The sequence below is a fragment of the Vombatus ursinus genome, unplaced genomic scaffold, assembly GCF_900497805.2.
Source record: "Vombatus ursinus unplaced genomic scaffold, bare-nosed wombat genome assembly UNPS02014786.1, whole genome shotgun sequence".
NCBI lineage: Eukaryota > Metazoa > Chordata > Mammalia > Diprotodontia > Vombatidae > Vombatus > Vombatus ursinus.
This window is the reverse complement of record NW_020954564.1, coordinates 38356888-38368752: the sequence shown is the minus strand read 5'-3', so window position 1 is coordinate 38368752 and position 11865 is coordinate 38356888. Positions and strand designations below refer to the sequence as shown.

At 38.0% G+C, this 11865-nt stretch overlaps 1 protein-coding gene across 1 annotated transcript; it reads right to left on the bottom strand.

Moving 5' to 3' along the window:
• Window positions 1-926: 926 nt before the first annotated feature.
• LOC114047392 (toll-like receptor 4) lies at window positions 927-11367 on the bottom strand. The gene is made up of 3 exons (XM_027868222.1): window positions 11098-11367; window positions 6050-6216; window positions 927-3393 (listed from the first exon to the last, which is right to left on the bottom strand). The coding sequence occupies exons 1-3, from the start codon at window positions 11182-11184 to the stop codon at window positions 1149-1151; spliced, it is 2499 nt and encodes an 832-aa protein (XP_027724023.1). The 5' UTR covers window positions 11185-11367; the 3' UTR covers window positions 927-1148.
• Between the last annotated feature and the right edge of the window lie 498 nt (window positions 11368-11865).

The window sequence follows — 11865 nt, the reverse complement described above, 5'->3', positions numbered from 1 at the left end:
CACTTTGGAAAGGGTACTTTTCATTTTACAGATGAGGAAACTAAGTCCCAGAAAGTTAGAGCTACATTTAAGATCACACAATAAGCAGCAACCACGTTTGCATTTTCCATTGTACTTTGAGAATCTCCAAAGAAGGAAAACTCTAGAAGTCAGTTGATGCAATCCCCTGCCTCTAGAAAATGTGACATATAGATCATGCCAATTCTAACTAGAATGCTTTCTAACTAAAATCAAGGACCATTATTCCATCCAAACAATTTTAATGCTACAAAAGGGATGTAATGATTTAGTAATGACTTCTATAGCACAGAGTATACACTTTAAATTTATTTTTTAAGAATACATTTATTTCCAGAATCTTTTTTTTTCAAAACTGAAATCTAGATTGGATATTGTCTCTTATTCTTTGTACAACTATTTTTAGAAATAAAAAAAGAATGCTTGAATTAGCTGAAATATTTGAGATTATATTTTAATGTAGCAAAAATGGCTATAGATCTTGAAAGATGGAGAGGAACAAAAAACCTCATTTTAAAAAAGAGTTAACAAATTCATAGAAGAGAAATGGCATGGTCAAAAACTCAAGTTAGTTTTTGGCAGAGCTGATGCCAGAAGCCAGATCTATCTGTTTCCTAATTAATTTCTCATGTGTCACAGTGAATAGAGTGCTGGTCCTAGAGTTAGGGAAACCCAAGTTCAAATCTGGCCTCAGACACTAGCTGTGTGATCCTGGGTGATTCACTTAACCCCATTTGCCTCAGTTTCCTCATCTGTAAAATGAGCTCGAGAGGGAATTGGCAAACTACTCCAGCATCTTGGCCAAGGAAATCCTAAATGGGGTCACAAAGAGTCAGATATGACTGAAAAGTGACTAAACAACAAGAAACTTCCATCTCAATATTAAATATCTTGGATTGTTTGGAATACTTGTATTTAAAATACAAACTTGGTCTTGTTTTTTTTTTTTCATCTGCAAAAAGGAAGGGTTGAACTACATAGTGTCCATTGTCCCTTCCTACTCTAACATCTATGAAACTCAGTGTCACATTGAATTATAGTAATGGAAGGCAAGATATAGATACATTTATGAGAAAGAAAATGGCCTATGCTTCTTTCTTTTCCTTTCAGCTGTAAGTGGGTAACTCTAGCTACCTGGTCTCCTGTTCAGCTACTTCTTTATGACTCTTTGTTCTGCCATCTAGCAATGCTTTTCTCAGCCTTCTCCAGAACACATGTCTGCCCAGACTAGTGTCCTCCCATTCCAGGTAGGTGTTTCGACGTAGTAGCCGATAGAGTTCCACCTGTTGCCGTAGCAGTGACTTCTCCACTTTCTGTAGCATGATGAAGATGATACCTGCCTGGCTACTCAGAAACTGCCACGTCTGGGCAATTTCATACTCGAACTTGCACCAGCGGCTCTGGATAAAGTGCTTGGAGATCACAACAATGACCTTCCGACTCTTATGGAAACCTTCCTGGATAATGTTGGCAGCAATAGCCACACCAGGGATAAAGTCTCGGTAGTGGAGGCAGAGTTGGAATGAGGGAACACCCTCTTCAAGGTTTTTCACCAATTCCTTCCTTACCCACTCCTCATCTTGACTGGAATAGATAACAAAGGCATCATAAGTGCTTTCCCCTCCACCAATTTTTTTGCAGCCAGCAAGCAGCATCAGGTGGAAATAGAACTTATAGACCAAGGCCAGTACCAAAAATACCACCATTATGCCCAAAACAGACATAGCAATGATGGTCTTTTTCATCTGACAGGTTAAATTGTCAAATAACAGCACAGAGACATCTTTCGTATGAGAAGGGGTCTGGCAAGTTATTGGGTTAGATCCATTCAAGAGTTGTATATGCTCTTTGACCCATTGAAAGAAGATTTGATGGTCACAGACACAGTCAAAGGGGTTTCCAGAAAGATCAATAGAAACTAGGGTCCCTGACAGTGCCTGTAGATTCTGTCCATCCAGGGCTGTGATGCTGTTGTAACTGCAGTTCAGGACTTGGAGGTTCCAAAGAGGCATACATATGAGTGGATCAAAAGTCTGGAGGTTGTTATGGCTAATATCCAACACCTGGAGTTGGTGGAGGGACTCCATGGCTCCTTGGAGTACTCGTTCTAAGTGACAGTAGGAAATATTTAGTGAGACAAGCTCACTCAGGTTCTTGAAGATGTCATGTAAGATGTTGTCCTGAAAAGAGTTGCCAGCCATTTTCAGATGTCTGAGATTGTTCAAACCTGTGAAAATGTGTTTTGATTTGACACGAGTGTTTGTGTAGGAAATATCCAGGTACTGAAGATTTGTGAGTGAGAAAAAGACAGGGAAATCATTCTGACCTTTCAGTTGGCAATGCTGAAGGTCCAGAGATTCTAGGTCCTCAAGACCCATGAAGTTCTTAGCCAAACTGATGTGGGCATTATAACTCAGGTTCAAATATTTCAGCTTGGGTGCATCAAATGTCTTATTGGAACAACAGGACAAAACATTCAGAGCATTTTGGCTGAGGTCCAGAAGCTCCAGATTGGGAAATTCCAAATTAGACAAAGTGGTGAGATCTCTGTGGCGAGTAACCCGGAGTTCTTTAAGGGAGGGGAAAGAGGTAGGTGGCAAGATAGGCAGTATGTCAAAGTTGCAGTCAGTTAATACCAAGGAGAACAGTTTAGGAAATGTTGGTAGGTTAGTCAGTTCCACTACAGGAGCCATAACTAGATGGAAAATAGAAACATTGACTAAACATTTGAAAAATCCATTACTATCAGCAGGGAATTCAGAGGGGGCGACCATCCAAAATTCACCAATGTCCACCTCACACAACCCATCTAGGATATTGCTTTCAAAGCTGTCCAAGTGGATTTCATTTTTGTAGTCTCCAAGGACCAGCTTATCAACTTGTAAGCCAGTCATTCCCTTAAGACAAGCATCCATGATTGTCGAGCTGTGAAAACTTCCTCTCAGAATTAGTCCCGATAAGTAAAACCCCTTCAAGATACCCGGTTGGATATATTGAATAGGATTCAGGGAAAGGTCTAGGGTGAGATTTGGATTCAGTTTTATTGGCTCTAAATCTCCATCAGAAATATTTTTTATCTGATTCAAGTGAAGGTCCAGATGCTGCAGGGAGCTGAAGCTGGCCAAATAACTGGGTAACTGGAGAGAACTGATGAAATTATGTCCCAGATATAGCTCTTGCAGGGTCATGAGGTGTCCAATGGGAAAGTCCTCCAGGGACACAAGATTTGTTTCTACAACAACCAGCTTCTGTAACTTTGGCAGGCCATAGAAGGCTCTGAGACCCAGACTCTGGATTGGGTTTCCCGTCAGGATCAAAGTGGAGAGATTATACAGGCCCTGATAAGTGTCATCTTCAATCTTTTGAATATCACATCTACAAAGAAGAGGGGTATAGAGACATTGTTTGCATTGAGGAAAATTCCAGGACAGAATCCTACCAACCCAGCTGCCCATACAGATGTCATACAACAGGTGAATGTGCCCCAAGAGAGAGATCAAACAGGCAGATATTGTTGGCATGGCATTATTAAATCAGATGCATGTGGAGCCACAGTATTATCACACTAGCAGTACAGACAAACACACAATTATCACACCAGGCATACAGAGAGAGAAAACTCAGCAGAAAAAATGTCACTTGAGGTCTAAACAGAATTCAGTGTTGTGGTAATAGAAGCTGGGACATGGAATGGCTGGTGATTGATGACTTTGGTCAGGAAACAGAGATAAATGTGAATCTTCTTCTTCCAGGCCATAGACACACAGCAGTGAATAAGACTGTGTGTGATTTCCATGAAAATACTATACATAATTCATATATTCATATATATATATATATATATAATTCAAAACAAAACAGCTTGGCCATTCAACCCTCTCCTTCAAGAAGTATGTAGACAATGATATTGGCAAACTTGGCAAGTTAAATGAATCAGGCAACAGATACTTATTTACCACTAGAGAGAGGCAATATTTTCTTTTTTGTTTTTATTTTATTTTTTTCCAGAGGCAACATTTTGCAATTGAAAGTGAAATTGAATTAGGAATTAAGAGGCCTGACTTTCAATTTTTCCAACTTTGTTACTAACTTTGCTAGAGTGACCCTGGGTAAAATTACTTCACTTTGTTGTGTCCTAAGTCTCTTCCTCTGTATAATGAGAAATTTTAGATGATCCTCAAAGTCATTCATAAAAGCATTCAAATTCTAAGGTCCTTTCCAGCCCTGTCATTCTGAGTTTTAAGGTCTTTTTTAGCTTTGATATTCAAGGTTCTAAGTTACCTTCCACTGGCTGGTGGCTTGGTAGTACAGTGGATAGAGCATTGAACCTGGACTCAGGGACACCTGCATTCAAATCCATCCTCAGATGCTTAATAGATTTGTGACCTGAGTAAATTACTTAATTTCTGTCTAATTCAAATCCTTCATCTGTAAAATGGGGATGATGGTAGCACCTACTTTCTAGGGTTGTTTTGAGGATTAAGTGTGATAACATTTGTAAGGAACTTCACAAAGCTTAAAGTGCTAATTGTTATTACTGGTAATACCAGTATTCTGAATTCTGAGGTCCTTTCAATTCTGACATACTTCGATTTAAAGTTTCCCCCGCCTCAAAGAGCCTATACGTAGTTTATGGCCAGGTTCTCAACAAAATATAAAGCCTCTTGCTTAAGAAAATGGAGCAGTAAAATACAACTTCCTTAGATTGTTTTCCAATGCACTTCCCAATCATTCTCCAAATTATAAAATGGCATAGCAGTAGGAATATTGGACTGACAGCCAAGAGAAGCTCGATTTGCATTCTGTCTCTGCCACCATCTTCTTGTTTAAACTTTGACAAATCACTATACTTCTATGATCCTCATTTCCCATCTGTGTAAAATGAGGAAACTATGTTAGATGATCTCTAAAGAATATCCAAGGAGACTTGGATACAAATTTGTCTGCAATACTGAGTGATTCTATTGACAAGTCATTTCATCCCTCTTAGCATCAGTTTCCTAATCTGTAAAATCAAGTTAATAATACTCAATGGTTTATTATATGAAGAGCACATTATAAACCATAAAGGTCTCTCAGAATGTAAACTATATCTTACACTACTCCCTTACACAACCTCTTCACTCAAGCCCACCTGATATTCCCTGAACTTGACTTGTAGCTTCTTAACTCACTCTACTCTCATCACCTAGAAGAATTCCCTCTTCTCCTCTTGCTGCCCTATTTGAATCCTGAATCAGACACTTACTAACTATATGATCTTGGATAAGTCATTTAACCTCTTAATCAATTTCTTCATCTGCAAAATGGGGAAAATATTTTGTACTATTTGCTTCCCAGGGGGTGATATCAAGAAAGTACTTTGCAAGCTTAGAAGCAATATAGGAAGATGAAAATCATATCATCATAATCACAGTATTAACATTATTAATTATTAATAATAGTCTTTACTGTAAAGTTATGCCCATCCTTCAATGCTCAGTTCAACAGAAAGTTATATCTTCCTATTCACACTATTTATTAGCATATTCTTTTTTATTATATTTATTTTTCTGCACATTTTATCATCCAAGTAGAATAAAATGTTCTGAGAGAAAGGAATTTCTTTCATCTTTCTGTTCCTCACAGGGCCTGGGGCAGAAAAGATACATAGTCTTTAAGTCAGAAGGAATTTGCAAACCATCCAGTCCTATTCGCTAATTTTGCAGATGAGGAAACTAAGATCAGGAGGCTAAATGACTTGTTCATGATCATATGAAGAGTAAGTAGCAAAGTCAAGATTCAACCCTCTATTTTTTAACTCTGTAGCTCTTTCTACCATACCATAGTTGCCTCTATTATGAAAGAAAGAAAGAAAAAAAAGAGAGAGAAAAAGAAAGAAAGTAGTGAAGGAAGGATGGAAGGGAGGAAGAAGGAAGGAAGGAAGGAAGAGAATGAACCTTAATCAATTAATAAGTTTTAGTTAGGATTTGGAAGTCTCACTGCAAAGAATGGTCTCTAGAAGCAATGAGAATAAATAAGAACTCATTACCTGGACAAGTCAAGTATTATTAGTCCAGTGATCCTGGAAAAACTTCTTGGAGCCAAAGACCTCAGTGGATTGAAGCTCAGATCCAAATTCTGGGTGGATGAAGGTATATCCATTGGGACTTCAGAGAAATTTCGGTCTGAACATTGGTATTCGATGCTTGGAAAAACCTGTATTATTCACAGATAAACCACTGATGCTCGTTATATGGAACAATCATGTTTACCCTTACTGCTTTCCTTATACCCACTCAGCCAAACCTGAACCAGAGGATGTTAAATACCTGGTGCCATCTTCTATTACCTATGACATACCCAGCTAGGGTTAGGTGGCAAATATTAAATTGAATGTCCATAAACTCATCTAGATACTTGTAACTAGCTTATGATTGTCTTCATTTCAGGATCTAAATGAAAAGTTGGAACTATTTTTTTACTTCATTTTTTTAATGAACATTTTTAAAGCACTTTCTTCTTAACATCCTTGGGTGGTGAGTGATGCAAAAATTATTTCCCTCATTTTACCAATAAGAAAACTGAAGCTCAAAAAGATCAAATGGCATCCTCAAGGTCAGACATTTCATAAGCGGCAGTACCTGGTTTCAAATCTTGATATTTTCTCATCAAATTTAGCATCCTTTCCACTAAACCATGGTATCTCTTAAAGAGCCTAAGACGTTTAAAATTGGAAAGATCCTTTTCCTAACATTCACATCTAATATTAAGGCCATATGTAATTTTTTTTCATTATGAATAGACTCTATGTGTCAAGCATAAAGCTGTAAGCGAAGAGACATGAATTTTGTTCTTGACTCTCCAGCAGAGAAGCTCTGTGACCTGAAATAAATCACTTCATATTTTGGGGCCTCACTTTTTTCTTTGTTAATTGAGGATGGTAATACTTGGAATAAATGCCTCAAAAATGTTATTTTAAATCATTACATAAATGGGAGGATTTTTTATTGGTTGTAGTACTGCTACTAATATTTATATTTACATTAGATGCCTACCATTTTATTTTACAGTCTATGTTCTATAAATGAAACTCTACTGCGGGATAGAGATCATGGCCTTTGACCTTTATTTTGATCATTATCCTGGTAAAATGGAAGGAGTCTTGGCCTGGGCTGGGCTTTATCTAGTTTCAGCTCTGACACTATTAACTCACTATGTGACCTTGTGTAAGACATTTTCTAGGCCTCAATTTTCTTCTCTCTTAAATAGAATAGGAATGAATTAGATGATACCTAAGATCTCTTTTTCATCTCTAAAATTCATTGTACTAAGATTCTGCATAACTCCAACATTCTGTGATATGGGTAATACTTTCTATGGTAGCATCCAGCTCCAATATTTAATTTTATATGATTCCAGCAAGCTCTGGAATTATATGATCTCTCCACTTGTTGCTTAAATTTCTGGAAATGCACTGTCCCATTGCTCCATAATCTACTGCCTTCGGAATCATTGTCATTTATGTGCAACTATTAAATGGTTTTCTTGACCACAATTTCAATTCTGTGTTCATTTCTGGATGTGTACTATATATCCCCTTGCTTCTTGCTCTATTACAATCTGAAATATTTCCTCCACTGTGGCACAACATTTCCTTCTCCTTTGATCCTGATCAACCTAGAGTTTTTGAAAGGGAGAGATATGGAATAGTGGAAATAGCAATGGATTCTACAAACAGAGGATTTGGGTCTGAGCTCTTATGCTTCCACTTGCTAACTATATGACCTTCAGCTCTGAGACTCGGTTTCCCAAATGTCAAATGAAGGTAATAAAATTCCCTGTATAATAGCAACATTATCTACTTTTCAGGGTTGATAGAAGGATTGTATGAAATAGTGCTGGCAAATAAACCAGAACAAACTGTAGCAATGTTTTTTATTGTTATCTATTTTTGTTGTTATTATTAAACAGCAATAATATCTCCCAGATACTAGGCAACAGCGTTGGACAAACCAGAGGAAATTGCTTGTTTTCCCTTCTTAGAAAATCAGAGAGGGGTCTTTAGAGAAGCTGAAGGGACTTTGGAAGAAGGGCAGAATAGTCTAAAGAGTTCTACCTTTGGAGACTGAGAACCTCAGTTCAAATCCTAGTTTCCCACTTAATAACTCTATGAATGTATAAAAGTCAGTTTTCTTCTCTGGACCTGTTTCTTCCATTGTAAAATGAAGGAAGTGGGACTAGATTTTCTTCAGAGGTCATTCCAACTATAAATCCTATGAGCTACTGTGTTTTTGTTTTTCTTTTCAACCTTTAAACTATGGTGCCTAGAAGAAACAATCCTAGGCAAAGCCACAGTGACATTCAGTGGACACAGAGTCAGATGACCCAAGTTTGAATCCCAATTCAATTGATTACCTCTGATTTGGGGGAAGTTACTTCTGCCCTCTGAGTCTATTTCACCATCTGTTAAATGGGAATAATACTATTTACACCAGCTACACCCTATCTTACACTACTTATAACTTCACTGGATAGTTGCTGGATATGCATCAAGCATGGTAAAGCAGTAATGTGGTAGATGAATGTAGGCTTCTTTTTTACCAATTTGCATTAATATTCAGTAAGTGTTACTAATATTTTACCATAAAATATGATTTTTTGTAATATGTAATGAATTTTTTGATAAAAATGAATTTTTTTGAGAAAAAAGGACTTACTGTAGTTTTATTTATCCTAACACCAACATTGTTTCCATAAGAACCTATATCTACTTATACAGACTGTGTCAATCAGAGAGTTGGACTAAAATCAGAGATTTTGCTTTTAAAAACTTTTCAAAAGCATATTTGTTGAACAGCCCAAAGTATACCTGTATCCCGAAGGGGTCAATTAGGATATACAGAGAAAGAGTAGACCTTTAGCAGACACTGAGGAACAGTGCATGGGGTCCCTTTTACTTTTTGACCCTAGTAATATAATCAGAGTACTTTCTAGGGAACAAGCAAACCCCAGATATTAAATATGTGATCAGCAAATAAATTTGTTGTTTATTAAGAGAAAAAAACAATCAATTCTATGAGCCCTATTCTTTCTTGCAAAATTATTCCTTTGTATTGACTTTTGTCTAAACATATTTCCTAGCACTTTAGGATACAAAATAGTGAAAATTTAATAATATCATTCCCACTTGTCTCTTCTTGGCCCCAATGTTCATAAAAGAAAAAAAAAATCCATGGCCAGATGCACATACACAGAAAATGTTTATCTGCTCTAATCATTTGCTATGTCCCTGGTGATCTTGGCTCCCAGGTTTCTGTGTGATGCCCTCAGCTGGAATCTAAAGCTAGAATCCATTCCTTTCTGAGGAGAAATCTTCATGGTGATAGCTTTGAAAAAGGCCAGGAAAAATTCCCAGAATGCCAGACACTGGATGTTATGATCTCTTTCGCCTATATTTCCCTCCTGTTTTTATACCTTCTTCTTGTAGAAACCCAAATAATCCACCACAAGGAGAAAGTCCAAATGTTCCATGGGCTTCCATACTAACTTTCACTTAGAAATGACAGAAACTTGAATGCTCCAAGCAGATGTTTCAATTAATCTTCTTGTCTGAAACTTGGCTGCCAGCAATTTTTTTTGGGGGGGGGGAGAGGAGGAGAATTTCAGCAGGAAGAATTCAGCATCTGAGCAACATCTTTTTTCCCCCTTTTTAATTTATCATCCCTCTTTTCTGCTGTAAAACTCTATAAAGCTTTGAGAAACTTGTTATCCTTCTTAAGCTAACCATTCTATAAACTAATCTATTAGAAAAGGTTAACAGCCAAGATCAGTCAAAGATCTCTCCCCTAAATCTCAAAATGAGTGTTCTAACATTCTGTTTCTTAAGGCCTCGCTCAGTTTTGACATAAAAAGATTCTAGGCACAGCACCAGGACCCAGCACCACCCCTTGGAGAGGAATGTAGTCTTGGCATATGATTCCAAAGTGACCTGTTAAGCCAGTGGACAGAAAATAAAAGTAAGCATGACTCATAAACCAGATTATTTTGTCAAACCAGCTCTTGGGTATTTTATTTAAAACAAAATGGCCATTGGATCAACTGAAATGTCTTATGTTTAAACTGGTTGGTTTATCTGTGAGACACAGCTAGAGACAGGGGGAGAATTACAGGTTTGAGTCTGGGCTTTACTTCATACAATCTATGTAGCCTAGCAGCAAGGGTCACAAAAGGACCTCTTGGCATAGATAGCAAAATATATTTATGTTAAACTTGTGACAAACACAACTGACACAGGTATTGTTTGTCCTTCATTCTTGAAGAGGACAATAACATCAGGTAGATGATGCCATGACTTGCAAGTGAATTGGATTTAAATGAGGGAGGTTGTGCAAAGTCACCATACTCATATTCCTCTCCAGAACAATTTGGGTCCAGTGGCAAAATATAGATCAGGGTGACTGAGATGCCCCCCTCTCTGCACCGCCCCCCACTGAGAGAGGTGGTTCTAGTTTAAAAGAGCAAACCCCTAGGAGAAAAAAAAATCCAACAGAACTCTGAAGACAAAGCACTTTCCTCCAACTCTTAAGAGTTTCTACTGAGATTCCTATGGGGCTGAGAGTCCATCAATCAGACAAAGCCTAGGTTGCTAACTTTTAGCACCCTGGGCAAATCTAGATTCAGGCTGCCAGCCCCACTAACAAGGTTAAGATATTTTTTTTTTCTTCTGTATGTTTGTGACATTGTGAAGTCCCTGGTTTTTTTTTTGTTTGTTTGTTTTGTTTTGTTTTGTAAAGTAAAGTAAACTAGATCAAAGTTCATAGAGCTTTAGGTATAGCAGGAAGCTTAGAACATAGAATGTTAAAATTTAAAAGGACCTTAGAGATCATTTATTCCAACTCCTTCATCTTATAGTTGAGGAAACTGACGCTTAGAGAGAGAAGGTTCTTACCCAATGTCAAACACCTGTTTGGTGCCCACACTGGAAAGTTTTAAACAGTTTTTCAAAAAACAATTTTTTTTTCTGAGATGAGACAATAGAGAAGCCACAAGAGAGGGGGCAGGGTAACACATAATAGTACAGAATCCTCTAACACCTACCTCTAGGCAGGAATGACAACTCCCAGGGTCCAGACAGGAAAAGAAGGTTGTGGCTGTAATCAGAGCCATGGCCGTCCAAGGGACCATCCTGGCATTTTCTGGGAGGTGAGACAGCAATATGAACACATTGCAACATGAATTCTCTTGGGAAGGAACCACTCTTAAAACAGAGCTTTCTTCCTCAGACTGGGTGCCCCACTGCAGTAAGTATGCAAACTGGAGCAGGGTAAGGAGTAGAGAGGAAGTGAGAGTCACCACATTAGCATTTCAGGACCTTGTTTCTCAAGTATTTATCTTCTTTGGGAGGGAGAGGATGTTAGAAGCAGATTTTTTTTTTTTTTAAGTTTGTGTGCCAGTGTTTTAGAGAGCTTCAAGAGGAAGCTGGCTCTTATCCCAGGAAATTATCTGATATCCTCTTGTCTTGGTGAACTTGGGGAAAGTACTGGGCAACAACATTGTTGGGAACATTCTTGGGAACCACTGGCTATTGTGAGTCCAGTTTTCTAGTTCATGTTTGTTGTTACTGTTCAGTTATTCAGTCAAGTGTGTCCAACTTTATGTAACCCCGTGGACTTTGTCCACAGAGTTTTCTTGGAAAAAAATACTAGAGTGGTTTATCATTTCCTTCTCCAGTGTGTCTCCATTTTATGAATGAGGAACTGAAGCAAATAGGGATTAAGTGACTTGCCCAAGGTCACAGAGCTAGTAGTCTGAGGCTGGATTTGAACTCAGATCTTCCTGACTCCAGGCCCAGTGCTCAATCTAGTG

Coding starts and splice junctions, on each gene's coding strand:
- LOC114047392 (XM_027868222.1), bottom strand. CDS start 11,184: ATGGTCCCTTGGACGGCCATGGCTCTGATTACAGCCACAACCTTCTTT. Junction 6,217..11,097: donor GTTGTCATTCCTGCCTAGAG/GTAGGTGTTAGA, acceptor TGAATAATACAG/GTTTTTCCAAGCATCGAATA. Junction 3,394..6,049: donor ATAATACTTGACTTGTCCAG/GTAATGAGTTCT, acceptor TCTTCTTTGTAG/ATGTGATATTCAAAAGATTG.